The sequence below is a fragment of the Antechinus flavipes genome, chromosome 1, assembly GCF_016432865.1.
Source record: "Antechinus flavipes isolate AdamAnt ecotype Samford, QLD, Australia chromosome 1, AdamAnt_v2, whole genome shotgun sequence".
In the NCBI taxonomy this organism is placed as follows: Eukaryota; Metazoa; Chordata; class Mammalia; order Dasyuromorphia; family Dasyuridae; genus Antechinus; species Antechinus flavipes.
This window is the reverse complement of record NC_067398.1, coordinates 484,224,839-484,250,961: the sequence shown is the minus strand read 5'-3', so window position 1 is coordinate 484,250,961 and position 26,123 is coordinate 484,224,839. Positions and strand designations below refer to the sequence as shown.

Below are 26,123 nucleotides of genomic sequence, written 5' to 3'. Positions count from 1 at the left end.
TAATTCTTTACAATTATCATTATTTTATTACTAAAGAAGTACGTTCCATAATAGGCAAACAGATAGACCTACCATGACATGGTAACAAGATGAAATATTATATGATTATTAAATGACAATTGTGTGGATTATGTACATATTAAATATTAAACACATGTTCATGTATATATATTACATGTGTACATTATAATGTATATATGTCGTAATCTATAGAATAGGAAGGAGCTTTTAATATGATGATAACATGACAGTCAAATAAATTCATTTTAAAGGTAGGGAAATTGAGGCCTAGGGAAGTTAAATAAATTGTCCAAGGTCACAGAGGTAATAAATCCAAGTTTTTTTGATTGAGGAAGAAGGGTTTTTTCCCTTATACAATCAATTTTGCACTACTATTTAACTAAATAGTAACTATCTGAAGCCCCTCAGGAAGGGCAGCACCATAACAGGTTGATGGGAGAAATATGTTTAAGCTTCCTGAATCTTCATTCAAATCTAACTGTTTTAACAGCTATAGGGCCAATCTTACTAGAAAATAATTAGCAATAATGCTTATAATAAATATGTTAAGGTTAATAGTACATTTTAAAGTTAGTATCTACAATATTCTGTCGGTGAAAGGATTGAAAGGCATAGAAAATTGGTGTATTTCCTGAGAAATAGGAGGGTATTCAAGATATTACAGGAGAATCCTGATTAATGTGGTATTCTCCATCAGTTTTCTAGAGAAATTCTGGATGCAAAGAAATTACTTTAAAGTTGGCATTATTTTTGAGAAATGATAATGGATCTATATAGGAGTATGCTGTAAATGTTTTAACAATCAGTTTTCCAAAGACACATGACATACTTTTAAATTTAATCTGCATTATTAATATTTTCTTCATCACTTCCTTAAATGTAATCAATAAAACAATAAATCAAATCCTAATTTGTACCATTTGCCAAATTTCATGATATAATTATTTATACTCAACATTTAACAATGGAAAGGACAAGGAATCCTAAGGTACTGCAATGGAAAAGATGGCAAGCTACAATGTTCTCTAGGATATATAAGTAAAATCAGTTGACATGGTCAAAGGTCCAGAGGACAAGAGTGAGGGCAGATAGATGGCAAGGCCCACTGATCCTTCATGTCACTGGAGATATTAGAGATGATGATTCTCACTGCACCTAGTAGTAGCATGAGCAGTCAAGGAGACAAGATTAATTATGGGTGTCACGGGACTGGGTGAGAGGGAGTGAGAAAAAGAAGAGGGGCAATAATGGTATAGAAGGGAGTGGGAGTAGAAAAAATAGTTTATTACTAAGGGATAAATGAAAAAAAAGAAAAGAAAAGGAGAATATATATACATATATGTATATATATATATATATATATATATATATATATATATATAATATATATATATATATATAAATAACACCATAGGCTTAAGAACTGGGGTAAGCCTGGGGTAAGCTAAAAGTCAATAAGGCAGAGGCTGATTTGTACAAGTCATAGTGGGATAAGAAATGACACAAATATGGAAAGGTTATAAGAGAAGTGATAAGAAATAACTTCTCACTTTCACCCTTTCTCCACTATATCATCATTGTTTCCCAGGTGACTTTTCTTTTTTTTTTTTTTTTAAATTTTTATTTAATAATTTATATTGACACTCGTTTCTGTTCCAATTTTTTTCCCCTCCCTCCCTCCACCCCCTCCCCTAGATGGCAAGCAGTCCTTTATATGTTGGATATGTTGCAGTATATCCTAGATACAATATATGTTTGCAGAACCGAACAGTTCTCTTGTTGCATAGGGAGAATTGGATTCAGAAGGTATAAATAACCCGGAAGAAAAACAAAAATGCAGATAGTTCACATTCGTTTCCCAGTGTTCTTTCTTTGGGTGTAGCTGCTTTTGTCCGTCATTTATCAATTGAAACTCAGGTCTCTTTGTCAAAGAAATCCCCTTCCATCAAAATATGTCCTCATACAATATCGTTGTCGAAGTGTATAATGATCTCCTGGTTCTGCTCATTTCACTTAGCATCAGTTCATGTAAGTCTCGCCAGTCCTCTCTGTATTCATCCTGCTGGTCATTTCTTACAGAACAATAATATTCCATAACATTCATATACCATAATTTACCCAGCCATTCTCCAATTGATGGGCATCCATTCATTTTCCAGTTTCTAGCCACTACAAACAGGGCTGCTACAAACATTTTGGCACATACAGGTCCCTTTCCCTTCTTTAGTATTTCTTTGGGATATAAGCCCAATAGAAACACTGCTGGATCAAAGGGTATGCACAATTTGATAATTTTTTGGGCATAATTCCAGATTGCTCTCCAGAATGGTTGGATTCGTTCACAACTCCACCAACAATGCAATAGTGTCCCAGTTTTCCCGCATCCCCTCCAACATTCATCATTATTTTTTCCTGTCATCTTAGCCAATCTGACAGGTGTGTAGTGGTATCTCAGAGTTGTCTTAATTTGCATTTCTCTGATCAATAATGATTTGGAACACTCTTTCATATGAGTGGTAATAGTTTCAATTTCATCCTCTGAAAATTGTCTGTTCATATCCTTTGACCATTTATCAATTGGAGAATGGCTTGATTTCTTATAAATTTGAGTCAGTTCTCTATATATTTTGGAAATGAGGCCTTTATCAGAACCTTTAACTGTGAAAATGTTTTCCCAGTTTGTTGCTTCCCTTCTAATCTTGTTTGCATTAGTTTTATTTGTACAAAGGCTTTTTAATTTGATGTAATCAAAATTTTCTATTTTGTGATCAGTAATGGTCTCTAGTTCATCTTTGGTCACAAATTTCTTTCTCCTCCACAAGTCTGAGAGATAAACTATTCTATGTTCCTCTAATTTATTTATAATCTCGTTCTTTATGCCTAGGTCATAGACCCATTTTGATCTTATCTTGGTATATGGTGTTAAGTGTGGGTCCATGCCTAATTTCTGCCATACTAATTTCCAATTATCCCAGCAGTTTTTTCACCCAGGTGACTTTTCAAGAAAGCAGCTATTGGGCTCTAAAGTATGGAGTTCTCCCACACTTCCTCTGCTGGGTAGTGTCTCAGTGTCTGCCATTTAGAGATGAGCTGAAATCCCCTTGTTGGGGCAAAGTCCTCAATTAGTATGCAACCCTGAGTATGTTTGGGAAAACACCAGAGAAGACACTTGGACTATCTCCGAAGAAAGAGGGACAAGACTATATGTTTGTAATCCACCTCAAGGTCCAGTGGTATAAATCATTCACATTTTACTAGTAAGATGGATAGGCCATTTCCTCTTTTAATCTCTCAGCCATTTTTAGGTCATCCAACTCTACTACTAACTATTATGAATATATCATGGAGTGTTCTATCTATTTTACTTCACTGGTGACAAATCTGGCCTGAATACCATAGTTCATTATTTTTATTTGTAAACAGAGCAACCAATTGTTCATTCCCTGCTGATGTCTTGCTAAGACCTGTCAAAACAGAAGCAGTTTCATACTTTTCAGTTTGCAGAGCTCCACAATGAGTAACTGGATCTCCATTTACGCCCCTATAAAGTTAAATGCTTATTTTTTTCTGGTGCACACATGGAGGAAAGGCATCTTCCATATAGCAAAAACCCATTATGTTAACTTGTACTATCTCTTGCTCACTTCCTAATTATGACCAATTAATGTGTTTCTATCCAGCACTCACAGGGTGCCAAGCCCCCCTTCTATTTGCCTCCTTCAAACCATTTCAAACCAAATTTGAAATCAAATATTGCCCCACAAGAGCTATTACTTCTTCTCACAAACCCAGGTCATCATTCGATTTCCTGTGTTCACATGTGGGTGGCCAGGTCTCCAGCGTATTTCCTTTGTTATAATTGGCTGACTCCACACAGTCTTGGCTCAGGCCAGTGGTGAGTTTATCAACTATTTTTAACCTGGTTGACCTAAACCACATTTTCTCTTGTTTCTATTGGTCAGTCTTTACTGGCCCTGGTCAATCTTTACTATTCGTCAAACCTTTCCTTATTATCTCTATTTAAAAAATTCTAGTAAAGACAACTTTTAGTTCTGCTTATGTATGAAAGTATGTGGAGAAAGGACAGGAATAAATTAAGAAAAATAAGGAATTGATTTGGAGGAGGGGAAGACAAGCTGTCTACAGAGAGAACTGGGCTTAAGGAGGGCACTTAGGGACATACATATTTCCACCAAGAGGAATCACAGAGAAAACTTTGTAAATTAAATCATCAACCCATTTTTTTCCTCCATATAAATGACAATATGATCTCTCAACTTTAATAAAACTTTCAAGTTACTTAACCATTAGCTTAACAAATATATGACTCTTCCAGCTTAAACTTTCTCCAAGTTTGGTTGAGTCAAATTTGTTAATTTCTCCATGTGATCTGAAGCCTTGATTATGCACAGTCACCCAAATATGCACCTCACCCATAACCTACATATAGACAGCATTTTCTTTTTCATCGGGTAAGGAGATAAAGGCCCTTCTATTACCCTGCACAATGATATAGAACTTGTCCATTTTTATCTTTTTCTAGATTTTTAATAACTTTAAATGATTTAACTTGACAACCTCCAGAGAAGGAGGGAAACTTCTGTGCCCCACAGAGAACTGCTTCCAAACTAGAAGGGTGTGTCCCATAGCTTTTACCTGGGAGCAATAATGATCTTGTCAGGTATTTCAGTGAGACCAGCCCAGGATTTTGGGGTGGGGATACTGACTGGGTTATACGTACCTTCAGTCCTTCCTTCACAAGAAGGCAGAAACATCTCAAAGCCTGCATGTAAGAACATCTACCAAGATCTTTTTTTTTTAATTAGGCATCAGAAGAGGGGGGTGGGAAGGAAAAAGAAACAGAAGTCAAAAGCGTAACTCCCCGAGCCTTGGATGTAGGAGCAGTCAGAAGCAATGGACTGGTTCCTGTACAGAACCGTTGCCGTTCTGTTTATTTTAGGGGTAAGTAGAGCCATTTTTTAAATCAATAAAATTGTCTGCATAACTAGTGAGACCAATTTTGGAAGAGAGTACTTAATGCTATAATCTGAACTAACAGTTCATATTAATAACTGGGATGACTTTTATAAGCCACATTTGCAAATTAAGTTTTTTTCTTTAAGATTGTTCTGATACCTCACTCAGTTGTTCATTTTTACACCTCAGGATAATAACATACCAAAGACATGCTGGATTTTGAAAATTCTTTGCACTGCCTAACATTGAATTTTGTCATTTGGAATACTGGTGTATTCAAACTTTTTCAATTATCAAAGCACTGACATTCTCAATCTCTCTCTCTCTCTCTCTCTCTCTCTTTCTCTCTCTCTCTCTCTCTCTCTCTCTCTCTTTCTCTCTCTCTCTCTTTCTCTCTCTCTTTCTCTCTCTCTCTCTCTCTCTCTCTCTCTCTCTCTTTCTCTTCTCTGTAGGTGTGCACGTCTCTGATGCTTTCTCTCTTCTCTGTCTCTTTCCTTCCCCTCTCCCCCACTACAACCTGAGGATAATTCCCTACAAAATTTTAATCAAGGAAATAAAACAGGACTAATTCATTCTGTAGAATATAACTACTCACATCTATAAAATGAAGAAGCTGCTTAAGATAAACTCTAAGACCTCTTCCAGTTGTATATCCTATAATTCTAATTATCTTCCTGGAAACTCAGTTTGATCAGAGCAGGCTTTCATAGGTTTTCTTTAAAGCCCAAGTGTCTCCAGGGTGGGAAAAGTGATTTTGTTATATTTGGATGGTTTCAATAAAAATGACAGTATAGAAGATTTATAAGTGATGAGGCATGTGAAATAACTGTTATAATTAAAGGGTTATTGTATAATTATTACTGTGGCTTTTCTCACCAGTGGAAAGTCAGTTTAGCATAGTGGAAAGGCATGGGATGTGGGGTCAGGAGACTTTGGTTCAACACCTTGCTCTCTCAAATCCTTTTGTCGCTGTGGCTTTGGAAAAAAACATAACGTTTGCTTATCTGCAAAACAGGAATAATAACAATACTAATATAATACAACAACAATAATAATAATACTAGCACTGCCTGCCTCACAAAGTAGTTGTGAGGAAAGCACTTTAAAAACTTTTAAAAGCTGTCTGTAAATGTGACTGATTGTTATTATATCCTGCTTCCAATCCCTGTGAGCCCTGATACAAGCCTGAACTTCAGTCTCCTTCATAAAATAAAGAGGTGGAATTAGAGGCTCTGAGGTCTCTTGCAGCTGTAGATTTATGATCCTGTGTTCCCCTTGCTTGAAATAAAAAGTTATATTCAATGGTCAGAATATTACTTAGGACCAAAATGTTGAAAATTTTTTAGTATATTAGGATATGGTCTAAAATGTAGAATCATAGAACTGGAGAATTGGAAGGGATCTCAGTAATTCTGTATTCTAAACACTCCAATTTAGTTAAAAATCAGGGGTTTTTATTTTCAAAAGTTGTGAAAATGGAACAGTTCTTCAAAGTTACAGGAAACAAAATTTTCATGGGAAGTTTTATTTTTTAATGTTATTTCACATCATGTAAATTCCTCTCTAGAAAAAACATGGTTCATCCTTTACAAAGAGTATTAATAATATGTCCATAAAGTACATAGTATTATATTCATTTATTTGATATTTTTCAAAATGCCACAGAAACATTGATGCCCTTTTTCACAGAAAGGTTAAAGTAATCCCAAAAGGCAAATGCCAGCTACATTATCCTTGAAATTGGCAGGAGACGGTGTTTTGGTTCATATTTGTTTCTACTTGCTTAACTTAGGTCTGGAATGTTGGTTCTATTTAATAACAACTTAGGTCTTTGATTCAATGAATGGTGGTTAGCTAAAATGGAGCTGCTGGGTTAAACTGCACTGCAACTTGAATTAAATTAATTATAAATGAACTTCACGAGGCGGTAATGTGGCTACTTTAAATGGGCACTCAGCTAAACAATACTCCCATTTTGTAGTTCTTTCCTAGAATTTTTGGATTTGTTAATGGGGGAAATGACAGGGGAAATCCCTCAATCTCTCAACATCCCTCAAGTTATGACGGCATTGAGGTAGCTAGTATTGCAGTAGATAGAGCACTAGGCTTTTCATTGAGAAGATCTAAATTCAAATCTGAATTCAGATACTTTATTAGCTCTGTGACTCTAGGCTACTTCTATTTGCCTTAGTTTTCTCAAATGTAAAATGGGTTAATAATAGCACCTCCCTTTCAAGATAGTTGGGAACTTATGTTTTCAGTTAATAAATTTTGTAATTCCATTAGTAGTTTATTTTTATATGATTTTTCTAATTGATTATATAATATTTCTACCTTATATAATAAAGTTTCTACTCTATATAATAATAAATAAATCTCTCTGTTAATTTAGTAACCCTTCAATTTCTCACCCCTTTCCAAAAAAAAAAAAACTGTTCCCAGAATGACTTGCTCTCTGCATTGTTCCTCTATGGAGAGAGATTTTCAGAGTCTGGTATGTCTAAATGAATCTGACCAGCTTTTTGCTTCTATGTATGTTCAACCTAACAAACATCAATTAAGCAGGTTGCATCTAGAAAACTATGACAGGTGCTCAGAGATATGCAATGTTTAGATAAGGCTTAGTCTCTACCCTCATAGAGTTTATTGCCATGTTCTATTTGGTAACAATTACTTTTTTTTTCTTCACAGTCCCATCTTGCATTTTCCTAAGTATTTTATTTTAGAAAAGTTATTTAGTATTTGCCCATAGTGTCTTAATCCGGAAGAAAATTATTTTCCTTAACCTTTCTCTGAACAGTTTAAAGACATTGTGATCTCACTGTTTACTAAACTTCATTCATTATATCATATATGTATTTACAGATATATTTTGTATACATATATATTTTAACTAAGCATGTCAAAAATAGTAAGTAAAGGAGCTCTTAGTCACAAATTCAGTGCTTATTTGAAGTAGGGCCACAAAATACTCCACTGAATAAGAACAAATAAAAAGTTAGTCAATAGGAGCTTTAAACTTATTTAACATAGTTTATATGTTTAAAAACAGAAAGTGGTCAATGTGACAATTCTTCCCACAAATTTTCTATCAACTTCATTATGAATTCTGCTCATTTACTTAATGAGTTTCAAGACTTTTGTATCCTCTGCATTACAGAATTTAAAAAAAAAAAAAAATACAGAATCCACACCAGGAAATACTCTTCATACTGTTGAGAAGATTTTCCAGAATTTGCTGAGTGATTTCTTGCCCACTTAAAAACATTTCTCATGCTTAACAGTATCTCCTTTTGTGAGACATAGATTGTCCACTTTGTCAAATATTCAGTTCATTTATAGAGCTAGAAATATCAGATGCTGTTTCCATTCTTTAGGGGTAGAGGGGAGAGGTAGGAAATCTATTATAGATGAGAGCCAGGAGAAACTGGTTGTAGAGGTAGAGAAAAATTCACAAGAGGTAAGAAAAACTTATCAAAGAAATTCTAGTAACAAACATTTATTAAGTGCATACTCAAGGCAGGGTACAAAGCTTGCTATGCCAGTAAACTACAATCTCATGATCAAGGACTGGAGAAATTAAAAACCAAAGAAAATGATCAATTAGGAGTCCAAAAACCTAATCTACCTAGCTTTCATTTGAATTTTTTTTTCTGTGAAAATTTACTTGGTCCAGCTCACCTCCTGTTGACTGAGAAGTTTGTATTCTTGTATGGAGAGTATTAAAACTTTCTGTGGATGAATGTGAAGGTGGAGAAGGGTGTGGTGTAATACGTGTGGGAGTGGCCCAAAAGAACAGGTTGAATTTCTGCCGACCTAATGATTTTTTTTTTTTAATTACTTGCAAGTTTCCATCTGCAATGCACCATTGCAAATCAGGACAGAATACAGTGTCTGACTGTACAAAAGCAAACTCTTTCAACCTAATGAAAAAGAAAATATTTTTAACTCTAGGAAAAAAAAGAAAAGAAAAATCTTTTTTCCTGGATGTCAAGTGTGCTAACCTATAGAAAATGAGGATTGTTTATCAGTTTAGTTTCCGTTCAAACTTTAGATGACAGATGACCACTTGAAGAATTGTACTCTGCTCTGATCACCGCTTATCTGTTTAATGCCTTTTTTTTTTTCATTTCTAAATTCAAGTTATAAAAAGGAATTAATTTTTTTTTTAAACAACTTAAGCTATGAGGTTTACTTTTTCTGGAATATTTGTTGGTTTTCATATCCAGATAATCAAGAATCAAACATACTCAAACAAGGAAAATGAGAACTGACCATTGAGAATAGACCAGAAAGGCTGAGAAACAAAAGGATCAGGACGTCATATATAGGTTTGCGGATTTAGAGATGGAAAGAAATTTAAAAGGACCCTTACTTCATGCTCGTGGCTCTATTTCTAATTTAAAATACTGATTCAGCCAGAGCATTCGCTAAGTAGCACCCACCATAGATCAGGCATTGTGTTAGGTATGGGACATAAAAAGATATAATAAATTAATACCTACATTTAGAGAGCTTATAATCTACTGGAGGAGACAACATGTACACAGAAAATATAAAGTAATTTTAGGGACACAAGTACTAACAATTGGGGGGAGGGGTGGAATTTGGGGAAGGGAAAAAAAGTAAGGAAAAGTCTTATGCAGGAAATGGTACCTAAACTGAGCTCTGAAAGATTGTAAGAGGCAGATGTAAGGATGGCAAGCCTTCTAGAAATGGAGGCTGGTCTTTACAGGAATGGAGAATAATCTATGCAATTTATGCAAAAACATGAAGAAGGGAAAAAGCGAATGCTGTGTATGAGAAATAATGAGGTCAATTCAGCAGTCACATCAAGGGTGTGAATGGGAATAATCTACAATAATCCTGGAAAGGTAGAATGGGGCAAGGTTGTGTAGGCCTTTGAAGGACAATTTTTTTTTTAATTTTTATTTTCCCCAGTTACATGTAGACACAACATTTTTTGGCTATACATATACATTTATTTTTTAATATATTTCTTTATGAATCATGTCGAGAGAGAAAATTCAGAACAACAAGGGAAAACCACTAGAGAAAAAAAAACAGAAGAAAAAAGTGAACATAGCATGTATTCTTAGTCTTCATAGTTCTCTCTCTGTATTTGGATGGTGTTTTGGGGGGATTAAGGCCAAAGTTTATGTTTGATTCCAGGGACAGAGGGAGATATTAAAGTTTATGGAGCAACAGAGTGAAAATTTAAAATCTCTGCCCAGCTACATATATAGCATGTGTATATATCTGTGGTTATATGTATATATATTCAGATATGGCTTCAAGTATATATATATATATATATATATATATGTGTGTATGTATTTGTGTGTATGTGTATATATATATATATATATATACACACACATATATCACACACTGGAGAAGAAAATGGCAAACTATTTCAGTAACTTTGCCCAAAAAAGCCCAAATGGGGTCATAAAAAATCAGACAGAATTGAAATAATTGAACAACCCACATGCACATATATACATGTCTCTCCTGATAGATTATAAGCTCCTTGAGGGCAGATATTGTTTTATTAATGTCTTTATAACAATAATAACAATATCTAACATTTATACAGTGCTTTAAGATTTGCAAAGTGTTTTACATGTGTTACCTCATTTACTCCTCATATAGCCTTGTAAAGTAAGTGGTGTAGTAATCAAAGCCAATTTACAGATGAAGAAGCTAAAGCTGAAAAAAGGCTAAATGACTTGACCAAGTAGTAATTGTATAAGAGAGCATTTGAATTCAGGTCCCAACAATATAACCACTGTCCCACCTTGTTGAATAATTGCCAGCTATATCCCCAGCACCCACCACAATTCCTGACATATAGTAGGTGTTCAATAAATGCATATCCATTGTTTACCTAGGAGACAAAGATTCATATTTTTAGTGCATATATAATCCTAAGGGCTCCTGCTAGTTCAAGCTTAGCCAGATCGACTATTATATATATATTTACTCTATCTTACACATAAGCTATATCCCTTAAATGTCACTGTCCACTTTACTATTATCATGACCATCCTTTCAGGGAAGCATGATCTAGTGTTCAACTTAGTCACCAATTTGCAAACAGGAAGTAGATTGGAGAGTTTCAACATTCTACTTTCTAGGGAAACTTTAGCCAAATTGCTCCCAGTACTACTGAAGCAATCCCTAAGCATACAAATTTCTCCTCAGGAATTTAATTATGTCAAATGAGAAGTCTGCCTTGGGAGGTTGTGGGTTAGTCAACCAAGATAGCAGAAACTATCAATTTGCTAACACAAAAATCAACTTTGCAAAATTTAGGGATGTCTGCGGTCAAAAGAAAGATTTTATTTATTAGTGACAGATTGTATTTTGCACAAGCTTTAATTCAGTTTAACATTTGGATAATATCCACTAAAATGATGCAACATAATTTCATTAGAGCCACCTCTACATTTAGAGCTACTGCGTATAAAAGACATATATATGCTTATTGGTTAATCAGTAGAGAGCCCATAACAAAATTGCATATTATTTTTTAAATTTTATTATTATAGCTTTTTATTTACAAAACATATGCATGGGTAATTTTTCAACATTACCCCTGCAAAATCTTCTGTTCCAACTTTTCTCCTCCTTCCCTCCACCCCCTCCCCTAGATAGCAGGTAGTCCAATACATGTTAAATATGTTAAAGTATATGTTAAATCCAATATATGTATACATATTTATAGTTATCTTGCACAAGAAAAATCGTATCTAGAAAGAAATAAAAAAATCTGAGAAGGAAAACAAAAACAGCAAGCAAATAATAACAGAAAGAGTGGAAATGCTATTTTATGGTCTGCACTCATTTCCCATAGTTCTCTCTCTGGGTGTAGCTGATTCTCTTCATTACTGAACAATTGGAACTGGTCTGAATCAGCTCATTGTTGAAGAGAGCCATGTCCTTCAGAACTGATCCTCATATAGCATTGTTGTTGAAGTGCACAATGATCTCCTTATTCTGCTCATTTCACTTAGCATCAGTTCATATAAGTCTCTCCAGGCATCTCTGAAATTATTCTGTTGGTCATTTCTTACAGAATAATATTGCATAACATTTATATACCACAATTTACCCAACCATTCTCCAATTGATGGGCATCCATTCATTTTCCAGTTTCTGACCACTACAAACAAGGCTGCCACAAACATTTTTGCATATATGGGTCCCTTTTTCTTCTTTAAGATCTCTTTGGGATATAAGCCCAGTAATAACACTGCAGGATCAAAGGGTATGCAGAGTCTGATAACTTTTTGAGCATAGTTCCAAATAATTGCAGATCATTAATTAGAATTTTTATGATTTTGTTCAAAGTTGTCCCCTCTTCATTTAACTAGAAATCACCCAATTAAGGGAAATGTTTAAGGGATGAAAAAAATGAAATCAGCATAATAGTAATATACATTTCCCATGTACTTTCCCAACAAAAAAATCTTTCAAGGAAGATAGTACAAATATTGTCATCTTGCTTTGCCAGTGAGGAAACTCAGATGTACAAAAACTAAATGACTTTTCAAGGTAAAACAGCTAATTTCAGAAAGAGCTTAACTACAAATCTAAACTCAGGGTAGAGTTTGCTGCCTAGCACCATTCTGTTTTTACAAGTCCATAGATGGAAGAAAGTCTCTATTATTTGATGATATTACCTCTTCTACATCACCCCTGTAAAATTTTCTTGTGAATATAATTGATCTCTGAAGGAATTTTGCTACTAAAGACAGAAAAAAGAAATGCTTCAGGAAGGAATCTCTTTCTGCATTGAGGAGTAATGTAGAGGGGAATTCAGGACAACCACAATTGCATTGAATATAATATTAAGGCTAGGCAAGGTATCTTAGATATTATCTTATTCAATTGCCTCATTAAACAAATTGAGGAGATTTGCTGAGAGACAATAAATGAGATCAAACAGCCACTTGCTTCTGTAGTCAGGACTTGAAACTATGGTTCCTTTGTCTGTTACAACACATTGCTTTCAAATTCTAATGGTGAATTAATGAGATGCCCAAATTTTTTTTTAATGGAAATGAGTTGTGAAAGAAAACACATGAATGGATGGATGGATGGAAGAAAGGAAAGAAATAAGCATTTATTAAAAGCTTACTATGTGTCCATTTCCATTCTATGCTGTATGATGCTATGGATAAGGTACACATCACACAGCATAGAATGGAAATGTTAAAGGTTAAAGCTCACTCTAATGATTCAAAAACTAATTTTTAACTGTAATTCTGCCACTGTGACAGTTTATCTTTCAACATGGAAAGTATTTTTTTTTTTGGTGTGTTTCCGGAAACCAAGGAATAATGACAATGATATGGAGAAACTAGTTCCTGACTCAAAAGAACTAGTAATACATTTAAATAAGCAAAGAATGTGTGATATTTGGCATTGCACAAGAAGACACTTTGGAGAAGAGGTTGTCTTTTGTTGGAGGCAGAAAGATAGTACAAACCTATAACTTCTTCAATGTGGAAATTTGCTGGTGTAGAAACTCTGTCACCAATGAAGATAGGCAACTCCTCTCTAATTTATAGTCTCACAAAGTTGCCTGGAGGTATTGAGGGTAAATCATTCAACTATGGTCATGCAACTAGGATGTTTCAGGAACCAATCACAGGTCTTTCTGACTGTGAGGTCAGCCCTCTACCCATTGTCTCCTACTGCCTGTTAGCTAGATATTTAATTTTTTCTAAATTTTATCTTCTTAGTTATGGTGTAAAAAGGCTTTTCTAATCTAAACAGAATGGGCAAATGTAAATGTATAAGATTTGAGATTCAGAATTCACACAATAAACTTCATAGTGTAGGAAGAGCTTAGAGGTTCAACTTTGGAAATTTAAATGGGACTAATAAGTTACATTATAGTATATTTTATACATATATAAAATATCTGTATATATTATATTAATAACATATTATACTACATTTTATGACATTACTATAAATTATTCTTATGTGTCTTTTATAATAAAAATAAATTGGATACATTATAAATTATAAAATAAATTTAGCCTTCTTTCCTCAAATTCTTTTGATTATATTCATTTAAGTAAAACATCATTAGATATGGACTTGGAAACTTTATCCAATATATAATAATAGATGATATAGCACATTAAAACTTACAAAACAATTTTCCTGAATTATTTAATTTTGTTCTGAGAATAATCATGTGGCAAAAGCACTATAGGTATTATATTTCCATTTACAGAGGAGAAATTAAGACTCATATAGTTTAAGTGACATGCCCATGGTTTTAAGTTTAGTAAGAGTTGTAGATGGAATTCAATCTTGGGTGTCTCTTAATTCCAAGTGGTGTGCTTTCCAGTACCTCCATACAATTTAGAGAATAAATACATATATGGCCTTGTTATGCATAAAACATTGTAGGAAAAATCCATGTGACCAAACATTAATTGTAGATTATCAACAAATACGTCATACAAATGAAAGACTATAGTAACAGTCTATGTTATAATTTTAATCACATGACTATGAGCCTATGTCTACACAGTACAGATAGAAGTAGAGATAACAATTATTCAGTTGTTGATCAATACTGACACCCTAAGACGAGGGTGTAGATACTGAGCTCTGTGCCTAATCCCATGACCCTTTCATGGGAAAAATATGACACAGATTCAAAGACCTGAGATGGTTAATGAGTCATCCAACATAGTCATCCAAAAGAAATACTTTCTACCCACTAGCCACTTCACTAAGAAAGAAAGGTGCACTATAGATAAAAAGTGGATATACAATTCTATTATTATGAAGAGATGTTTCCCAAACAGACAATCAATGTACAGTTCCACCCCCACAGGTAAGGTAAAGGAGGATTGAGCCAAGGAAACAGAGGCCACAGGAAACAATGGTTCTTAAGGAGGAATATGATAGATGCTATCCAAAGCTAGAATGATCAGGCATTAGGAAATCCAGGATATAGTTCCATCTCCACCATTTCCTAGCTAGGTACAATATTGACTACATTTCTTGTTCTATTTTGCATCTTTTTTCCTTGCCTATAAAAGGATATGGTAGGTCTCCATCTACCTACCTAATAGGAATGTTGGGGAGTTAAATTAGATTCTATTTGAACTCTGGGGAAAAAAAACTATCATGTCAATTACAGCTTGTTTTTTTACCTTTTGATTTCATAATTTTAAAAAAAGAAAATGTGTTTCTGTCTGTTTATACTAAAGAAGAAACAAAGATTCTAAAGTGTGATAGACTACAGATCTTAACTCTCTGACACATTGATAAACACATTCTTTCTTGTAGACTCCTTCAGTATTACATATGCTATTCCAGTGGTATCTTAGTGATCTGAAGGATTCTGTAAAGCTTCAAGGAACAAATTGCTTAAGTCCAAGATCTATTCTACAGAAGAAAGAATCTTCCAGGAGATAATGTCAGTCTGTTTCTCTCTCAGAAATAGGAAGTGTCTAATTGTCTTGAACAAGAGTCAATCCTGAATGGTAAAAATTATTCATTTGTATCATAGGTCAAACAATTTCTGATCAGAAAACATGTCATCTCTTAAACTGTATTTATGTTCATTACATCCCAAGTGGACTTCAAAGCTAAGCTCAGTATTTCATATGGATTCTTGACCAAAAAAAAATTGTTATTAGAGAAGTTGATTATGCTGATGTAGAGATCAATGTATTCTGATGCAACACTCAACTGGTAAGCTTGGAAATAGCTGAGGAGATCTGGGAGAAAGGAAATGTTTTTAGAGAAGGGAAAATGGCTAAGTCTGTGTCTTTTTTTGCTCCAACCAGGACAACACTTTCCTGTATTTATTTATCTTTCCTTTCGGATTTTTAATGCAATTATAATGTCTGTTTTTTCCTATTTCCAAGAACCTATTTAGTAAAGATCACTATACTTAGTGAAAAGAATGTATAACCGAAATAGACTAAAGGAAACTATTAAAATTTGAAAAATTCAGCTAAAAATATCTCTAATTTTCAAAATATAAATTTTTCTTGTCATCTGAAACTAAAGGTCCCTTCTCAAATTTTATAAAACAGTTCTTCTTTGGCTCTCTTTTGCCTTCATTAGACTCTTTTATTGTACATATCTGCCTTGCCCCACTCACTTCTCACTGTCTCACACCAGTAACATGTAAATTCCTTGAAAGCATAGACTGTGCTGTTATTCATTTTTGCATCCCCAACATATCTAGTAGCACCAAGAAATTCAGTTTAATACCATAGACATTTATTAAGCAACTTCTATTTGCAAGACACTAGGAGGTAGAACAAAAGTACTTAATAAATGTTACTTGCAATGGATTTCCTGAATGCATTTATAAATGGTCTCCCCTGTCTTCCTGATGAATATCCCTTTATAGCTCTAGAATTTGGTTATTTTTTACTATTATTAGAATAAATTTAAAAATAAATCTTCTAACTAGTTATAACTAAGTTGTTGCCCCACAGATTCCTGAACTATAGCAAGGAATTTTTATATGTATTATATAATGTTTTATTATAATTTTGTTACCATTTTATACTTTTTATAATATTTTACTATATAGTATTACCATTTTATACATTACATAATATTTTATTATACATTACCAGTAAACATAACTTAGCAGCTTCAAAGGAACCAGTTTCCCAAGTGGCACAACATTTAGAAAAAATGGCCTCAGTTGTTGAATTCAAAAAGGACATAATTTGTATTGGCCAATATTCCTATTTATTTGTAACACCAGAACACAACAGCATCTACTTGTATTTTAGTAGGACAGTATTTGGCAAAAGGGATAGGAGAGAAGAGAACAGAAATACAAGGATGAAAAAAAGGAAAAGGTTAAATGTAAAGATAATTGAAGGCAAAGATAAGTATCCTAAAAGTAGTTAATTTAAAAAATATTTAATGTATTTGTCTTCTCTGGTTTCTAGGTGGTGGTAGAGATCAACTGCGAATTTCGAGTTCAGGTAAAATATAATTTTTTTTCCAAAATTGGAGCAAAATAGAAAACACATTTTTCAAATTCATATGTATATGCTAATTTATATGAAAGTCAGATTTACTTAATCATTCGAGCAAGGGCAACAAAGGTGAAAGTAAGTCAATTTGGCATTTTTTTATATTAAAGTTAATACTCTAATACTTAATGAAATGTATATTGTGAATAAAAATGAATGCATGAAGACAGAATTATAGAATCTATGATTCTTTTATCCAAGGTAAGAGATTATAACAGCAAAAATGGAACCATAAAATGGCATTCCATCAGAAGACAAAAGAGGGAATGGATCAAGTTTGCAGCAGCTTGTCGAGAAGGTGAAGATAACTCAAAGAGAAATCCAATCGCTAAAGTAAGTGTCAGTTATGATAAGAGAATGAATACTTGGAATTTGAGTTGACCAATCTTGAAATTAGTGAAGTGAGAACCCTTTAAGGATTTCATGATCCTAGTTCACTGCAAGATTATGAGAGAAATAGATAGAAGTGATACGTAATCATTCAAATCATCCACTGGAAGATTATGATAGCTTTTAAAAATTCAATTGAAGATTTGAAAAATCCCTTCATATAGATAGAATTGTGCTTTTATCAAATAATATTACTACTGAAATTGTTAATATGAATGTTCCATCTATTTGAAAGACATTTAAATTATGACTCTGTGTTAAAATGTGCTGCAAGTTAATTTAAGCAGCTTTTTGTCTTTGTTGTCATTACAATACTATTCCCTCTATCCCTTCTTTCCTGTCACTTCTCTCCCTGTCATTTTCCCCTTTAAATAACCAGTACTCTGATTTTTTTATCTCTAGTCTCAATATATCTTGTCTTTTGTTCAACCTGTTATTGTTCCCTAGGAATAGGGGATGGGATAAGCTATAGTTTAGCCTCTTTTCATTTTCAAAAACTAAAAATCTCACAAGACCTGGTTGTAATTGACCATTTTAAGATCTACAGAAAATTGCCTCTGTGAATACGAGTCAGAACAGAACACTAGGAAGGATGGCCCATACTTAATGGCTATAAGGGTGTGTTGATCTATTTGTTTGAGTAATGATTTACCTCATCCTTTTTTTATTGCAACATTGGTCATTATTTCAATATTTGCTGTCATGATTAGTCTGGGAGACAATAGTTTTTATTGTTGTTTTTCAGTCATTTCAGTTGTCTGATCCATTGTAACCCCCTGGAAAAGGTAGTTTTTGGCAAACATACTGGAATGCTTTTTCATTTTCTTCTCCAGCTCATCTTTACAGATAAGAAACTGAGACAAACTGGGTTAAGTGACTGGCCCAGGATTACATAACTAGTAAGTGCCTGTGGAAAGATTAAACTCATAAAGAAAAGACTTTATGATTCCAAGCCCAGTGATTCCATCCACTGTAATGTTTAGCGGTCTCTGTAGCTCTAATCATTTACAATTCTTTGCTAAGTGACTAGAAGGAAATCATATTCAAATTTTTTCAAGAAAGCATTGTGATATTAAAGATGGAATTGTTGTTTTTTTTCTCTCTCTCTTAATGTAGATTCACTCAGACTGTGCCAAGGACCAACAAGTTACATATCGCATTTCTGGAGTGGGAATTGATCAACCCCCTTATGGAGTCTTCATTGTTAATCCAAAAACGGGTGAAATTAATATAACAGCAATAGTTGATAGAGAAGTCACCCCGTTTTTCATCGTGAGTACTTTATTGATTTGAATGTGAAACCAACTCTCCCTTCATTATTTATGGGAAATCTTAAGCTCAGACTGAGTAGGGTAGCAACTTTAATCAGTCAATTAATTGATATTTTATTGTCAATTTTCTGTTACTTTTCTTACTTACCTGGATAATTTATTCAGCAAGTATTCTATGTGAAGCCCAAAGGGAATTGGGAGAGATTATTTGAAAGTAGAATTTGGTTTCCTTCCTTATCAAAACAGCCACTAAGAAATAATAGCTCATATTATATAAAAGGTGTTTTAGGTTTATAGAAATAATTTCATTTGATCCTCACAACAATCCTGTGAGGTATTATTATGTCCATTTTACAGATGAAAACAATGAGGCTCAAAGGTGTTACATAGCCATAATCATACTGTAAGCAAATGGATATCTTCTAAACAAATAAACTTGACTGATTTTCTTTACCCTAAACATTAAGAAAAATATGACTACATCCTTAGTTAAAGTCTTGTCGGGAAAGATGATAAGGAAGGGAAAGAGGACTTCTCCCCTTTGTTTTTAAATGCAGATAAAGATATTGGTTCCCTTAAAGAGAGGGTTGAGGGAGGAGGGAAGGAAAGAGAGCACCAGAGCCTTTTCCTCTGGTTTCTACTACTATTTGGAGAATCTTGTCAAGTTCACTACGACTTGTGTCTTCCTGTTCTCCTAGATCTACTGTCGTGCTCTGAATGTAAATGGTCAAGATCTGGAAAGGCCTCTAGAGCTCAGGGTCAGAGTTCTGGATATAAATGATAATCCACCAGTATTTTCAATGACTGAATTTGTGGGAAGTATAGAAGAAAATAGTTATGCAAGTAAGTAATTTCTACTTTGAAATATCCTACAAATATGTCTATTGTTTCTGGAAATAGCAAGTCCTATCCTGTTAAGGAAGAATTACTTTATATTTAACCTCAATCTGCCTCCTCAATTCCCTCTTCAATGGGATAATCCTTTGATATTTAAAGTAGCTTACCCACTTAATTGAGGGCCCCCTCCTCCTTTGATACTGCCATGGCCCCAGTGAAGGGCCCCCTTATCTCTCTCCTGGTCTACTGCATTGCTGGTAAGTCTCCCCACCTCAAGTCTCTCCTCATTCCAGTCCATCTTTCACTTAGCCATCATTGGTCTTCCTAAAGCATAGGTCTGACCATGTCAGCTCTCTATTCAATTGTTTTCATTAGTTCTTTATTACCCCCAAGATAAAATATAAAACCTTCTATTTGGCTATTAAAACCTTATGTAACCTGGCCCCTTCCTACATTTCTGGTTTTCTTAAACCTTCTTTTCCTCCATGTAACCTTGATTCAGTGAAACTGGTTTCCTTTGTTATTCCACACACACACTAACTTAATCTTTCAACTTGAGCAGTTATGCTGGCTGGAATTCTCTCCTTCCTCATCTATACTTTCTGGCTTCCTAAATTCTTTACTTCTCAGTTAAAATTCAACCTAATTCAAGAAACTTTTTTCAGATCCCCCTCAATTCTAGTGCCTTCCTTTGTTAATTATAACACTGTTCTTTGAAAACAAGGATGAACAACAATCTCCAATTTAGCCTGAACATATCTTGTTTTTACATAATTGTTTTCATGGTGTTTCCGCCGTTAGACTGTGAGCTCTTTGAAAGCAAAAATTGTCTTTTCCTTTTCTTTGTATTTCTAGCATTTAAAACAATACTTGGCACAAAAGCCATGTTTAATAAATGTTAAATAAATAGATAAAATAAATAAAAGTACTGACTTCAGTACGTCAAAAAATCCAAGGCCTCACAAGTGCATATACCTTTTACTATCCAAATCACAACTCTGTCCCACCTGTAGAGATGTTCTTCATAAATTTCTTTAGCTAAAAGCATCTGGTGATCAGCTTTCTTCCAATTAACTAATCTGAACCTAACTAAGCTGGTTCTCAGACAATATATATAGTTCCATATTCTTAAGTCTTTCTAGCTCATTTATGCTCTGTAAACATAACATTCAAGGTCCCAATTTTATCTCCAAATTATTATGTAACCTATCACTGAGGAAGCCTGATTGTGTAGTGGATAGGATCTAGAGTCAGAAAGATTCAACTTTCTAAATTCAATCTAGCTTCAGATACTTATTAGTTATGTGACCTTGCACAAGTCACTTAACTTGTTTGCAATTTCCTCATCTGCAAAATGAATTGGAGAAGAAAATGAAAATTTTTCTTTGCCAAGAAAACCCTAAATCAGATCACAAAGAATTGGACACATTTGAAATGCCTGGTTGACAATCATGGTTTAGGATTGTAACAGGCAATATAAATTTTACCATGCTCTCCTCAAAATCCCCAATATAATCTTTCCACCATCATAAAAGGCAAAAAAGAATGTTACAGAAACAGAAGAAAAATAATAACATCTTTCTTTTATTTCAAAGTCATAAAAACTAAATAAATCTGAGATGCAATAAGGAAAGGCATAAAGGGAAGGATTGCTGCTAAGAAAGGGTCAGAAACTATTAGCTAATAATCATAATAATAGTGATTAGCATTTATATGCACTTTAAGATCTGCAAAGAACTGTCCAAATATTATCTCATTTAGTTCTCAAGAGCCCTAGGAAGTAGGTGCTATTATTATTCCCATTTTACAGATGAGAAAATTGAAGCAAATAGAGATTAGATGACTTGTCCAAGCCATACAAGCTAACAAACATCTGAAGATAGTATATCCATTTTGCCATCTAGCTGTCTAGATCATAAACATCTAGCCAGAATTTTAAAAACATTGTTTACATTATGCTAATAACACCTGGTATGTGAATGGTAAAGAAATTGCTTATTTGAGAAGTAAATTTTTTGATGTAACAGTAGAAGTTTAAACTTTATAACAATCAACCTCTCTTAATTTCTAGACACTCTGGTAATGGTACTAAATGCTACTGATGCTGATGAACCAAATAATCTGAATTCAAAAATTGCCTTCAAGATCATCAGTCAGGAGCCTGCAGATGCCCCAATGTTTATTTTGAACAGATATTCTGGAGAACTGCGAACCATGAATCCTTTTCTGGACCGAGAGGTAAAATTGTTGCTGCTGTAGTTTTGTTGTTGTGGCTGTTGCTGTGTTTCTGAGAAAGCATTAATGGAGGTAAAGGTACAATCTGCAGTACTCACTGATGTATCTTAGGAAAAAGAACCCCAAATCTGGAGGTTGGGGCTGTAAATTACCCATATTTTTATCTACCAGTCTCAGAAATAATGGATTGTTCTTTCTACATCTTCTCCTTGGAGTGTTATTAATTTGAATAAATCATTTGAGTAATGCTTATAAAGAGCTTTGCCTATTTTATAGTAAAGATCAAAGTAAAGATTATTGTTATGTGTAACATTTTGTTTTGTTTTTTTTTTTAGAAATATGCTATGTATAGTCTTGTGGTAAGAGGCTCTGACAGGGATGGAGCCGTAGATGGGTTGTCAGCACAAAGTGATTGCAGAATTACAATTTTAGATGTCAATGATAATTTCCCAAGACTTGAACACCCCACTGTAAGTATTACTCACAAATTCTATTAATTTGAAATGAAAAAGGCATCGCTGAGGTCCTTGCATTAGAAGCATATATGGGATGTAGATTTTCTTTGGTGGAGACAAAACTTCACAAAATCAGAGTCTACATTTGGACATTTAGAGTAGCTAGGGTAGCTCATGAAAAATGGATTTATGGAAGACAAGAAAGGAGTGATACTGATATTGTACATATCACATAAATATAATTATTTTCTAAACAATTTATAATTATAAACATGCCTTGAATTTCTGATTGATTTTTCCTTATACAGAAGCTTTATTTAAAAAACAAACTTCACTTATCTCTTTCAGTACAAAATAACTATCCAAGAGAATATGATTAGCCAGGAGGTGATGCGGTTCAGAGTATTTGACTTGGATCAAGAGGGAACAGATAATTGGTTGGCACTCTTCTTCTTTATATCAGGAAATGAAGGAAACTGGTTCGAAATAGTAACAGATGAAGTGACTAACGAGGGAATTTTCCGAGTTATTAAGGTACAATTATAATGAATATTTGCGTAAGATCTTTTATAAAATAAGAATTCATTTTTACATATTTCACAGTTTAAAAAAATTTACATACATTATTTTAATTGATTCTCACAACAATTCTATAAGACAAAGAATACCTCATTTTTACCCCCATTTTACAAAGGACACTAGTGAGGTACAGAGAAGCTAAAAGATTTACCCAATGTCACACATCTTGTGAGTGGAAGAGTTAAGATTCAAATCTAGGTTTTCTCATTTAGAAGTTCATTGCTCTTAATGCTTTATTGTCTACAAAATCTTTAATAAAGTAGCTATGTTCACACTTCATTCTAGAGTCAGGTTAATAAGCAAAAAAATGCATATTAAAATGAGTTTTTGTGGAAAATTAATTTTGAGTTGCTTTTTTTTAATTTAGAAAAGATTTCATTTTGCTTCTCTTTTTGCAAATAGTCTACCCTATACAAAATTATGAATATGGCCATTAATATTAATCAAGTACATATATAATAACAAAATCGAAACAGAAATAAACATTTTGTTTCATTTTAAGGTTTCTATCTTCATGTTTTTATGGCATATTATGATGCCATAACATTAGTAATGTACACATTTCAAGATCTGAAAATTGCTTTATATAGATGTCATTTAATAATTACTTTTTTAAAAAAACATATTTATCTGGAACTTAACTTTTCCTTTAGGGAAAGTTTAGACATTTTGCAGTCTGTGGGTCACTGGCATTTAGGCCATTGTTAAGATCTCATCTAATTTCTTCTATATATAACTTAGCTAATTCTTCACCTAACTCCTAATTTTCCTAATAATTCTAGGGATATATAATATAGAGATAACAAGTATATTTCTGACTAGCTCGATCTAGTTCTTTTTAATCTATGAGTTCCTTTTAAAGAGATAGTGTGTCATAGAGAATAAAATGTTAGACTTAAAGCCAAAAAGATCTAGGGTCAAATCCTGCTTGTGCAACTATGTCACATGACCAGGTCATTTCAGCCTCAATTTCCTTCTCTGTAAAATGGGAAATAAAACCTTTTATAACTACCTCACAAAGGCAGTTAGGGAGAAATTTGAGTTTAAATCCAGCCTCGGGCACCTACTAGCTAGGCAAGACATTTAACCCTGCTTGCCTCAGTTTCCTCATCTGTAAAATGAACTGGAGAAGGAAATGGCAAAATACTCCAATATCTTTCCCAAGAAAACCCCAAATGGGGTCACGAAGAGTCAAACACGACTATGTGACTAAACGGCAATAAAAACTCAGGAGATTGTTGTGAGATTAATAATAAAGATTTAGAGCTGGAAAAGTTCTTAATCTCATCTAATCTTCTCATTTTATGAATGTAGAAAGTAGAAGTGACTTGTCTGAAATCACACAGGGAGTAAACAAGAGATGAGATTTTAAAACCAGGTCCCTTGCCTCCAAAGCCAGCATTTTTTCCACTAGAGCATTTTGATTTAAATGAGATAATGTATCTTGCTTTCCAAACTCTAAAGCATCTTTTTCAAAATGCTCCCTGGTAGAGCTAACATTCCCTATTGGATAGAGAATTAAAATGGAAATTTAAAAACTTGATACTGAACTACCAATGAATGTTAGCAAGTTACTCATGAGAAATATCACAAATAACTAAGCCTCTCTATGCCTTAATTTCTTCATCCATTAAATGAAAATAACTTTTGCTTGTAAGCAATTGCAGATTTCAGTTTCTTTAATCATAAATTCACAGAGAGCTATAAGGAATTTTAGAGGCTATCTAATCCAATCCTCTATTTTACAAATGAGACTCAAGCCTGAGAGAAAGTTTAAGTGTCTTGTCCAAGATCACACAAATAGTAAACATTAGGAGGAAAATTTAAATTAAGTTTCTTTGATTCCACAACCAATAATCTTTCCATTGCTCTATGGTAGATGTGATGTTATTTTTAAAAGCAAAAAGTAATGATTCTAAATAATATGTGAATTTTACCTTTGAAACCCTTCAGTAAAATCAGACTTAGGACATTTTGGTTTCATGGAAATAAAGCAATATGAAAGTTAATGTTCAACTAAAATTTCAATGAGTAGGAAACAGAAAGATTTGAAACATATACAGATAATGGCTCATGTAGTTGTCTTTTATTAATGAAGAAGGTTATTAAACATTTAACTACTCAAAGTCTTTCATTGTTATGTGACATAGTCAATTGGAAGATTAAATAACTAGATAACAGCTTTCAATGGTGTACCAATTAAAATCATCTCTCTCTTCCATTTTCTTTCACCTCTAGTTCAGAACTGTAGATAGATAATAGATTTGTGCTGTTTATAAATGCATCTTCTGAAAATTCATAAAAGATTCCAAATGTCTTGAACAGTGATTTTTGTTGGTTTCTTAAAGACAAAGTTTTCCTAACTTGTCCAGTTCAAAAGTGCAAATGCTGCTCACAGACCTATTAATCCCACTCTCATTGACACAAGAGCTTTGATCTGCTCTGTTTACAACCTGAGTCTGGGTTCTCCCTTCCATAAGCAGTCCCCAGAATCCATGACCCCCCAAAGATAACATATTGATTCCACACTAGAATTGAGTTCACTGCAGCTCAGAATTCCTGAACTCAAGAAATACAATTACTTCTGCTTCCCTGATAGCACAAATTACAGAAATGCACCATCATGTTTGATGGGTCAATGGGATTTTATAACTTTGTGAAAACTATGTGTATGTGTGTGCTATTGTTCTCAACTCATTCTCATTTCTTAAAATCAGATTTAAAGCAAAGAAATATTGATTACTCTGTGAATACAGACACATGTATTAGTACAAATGTCTATATTTAAGTGGGAAAAGAAAAAATACAAATTCTTAGCAAATAGTCTCATGTTTCTGCTTTTTGTCTTTGTGTTCCCAAAATGAGAACAGTACTTAGAATCATAGTAGGCACCCAAAAAAGATTTTTTGATTTATTGGTTTTCTCTAGATTAGAATTTTGTTTCATGTGAGATTAAGTAATCAACTAGCTTTTATTAAATGCCTATTATATACCAGATACTGTGCAAAGTGTTTAGATTACCAAAAAAGGCAAAATATAGTCATAGTTTTTAAGGAGCTCACAGTGTAAGGGTGGGGGAGACAAACTACAAGTATCTATGTACAAACAAGGTAAATATAAGGCAAATTGCAGATAATCTCAGAAGGAAGGCACAAAGATTAAGTAATAATGGGAACATCTAGTTGTAGAAGGTTAGACTTTTGCTGAGATCGGAAGGAAGGCAGAGAAGTCTTCTAGCTAGATAGGTGATGAGGAGAAAGAGAGACCATTCCAAGAATGGGGGACAACTGGGGAAAACACTCAGAAATGAG

At 33.6% G+C, this 26,123-nt stretch overlaps 1 protein-coding gene across 1 annotated transcript in view; it reads left to right on the top strand.

Moving 5' to 3' along the window:
• The first annotated feature begins 4,774 nt into the window (after positions 1-4,774).
• Positions 4,775-26,123, top strand: part of DSG1 (desmoglein 1) — a 34,754-nt gene continuing 13,405 nt past the window's right edge. Inside the window, exons 1-8 of the mRNA XM_051970294.1 lie at positions 4,775-4,983; positions 16,959-16,994; positions 17,247-17,378; positions 18,552-18,707; positions 19,405-19,549; positions 21,615-21,781; positions 22,114-22,248; positions 22,582-22,767. Coding sequence (XP_051826254.1) covers positions 4,936-4,983; positions 16,959-16,994; positions 17,247-17,378; positions 18,552-18,707; positions 19,405-19,549; positions 21,615-21,781; positions 22,114-22,248; positions 22,582-22,767 — 1,005 coding nt within the window. The 5' untranslated portion in view covers positions 4,775-4,935. The remainder of the gene's footprint in view (positions 4,984-16,958; positions 16,995-17,246; positions 17,379-18,551; positions 18,708-19,404; positions 19,550-21,614; positions 21,782-22,113; positions 22,249-22,581; positions 22,768-26,123) is intronic.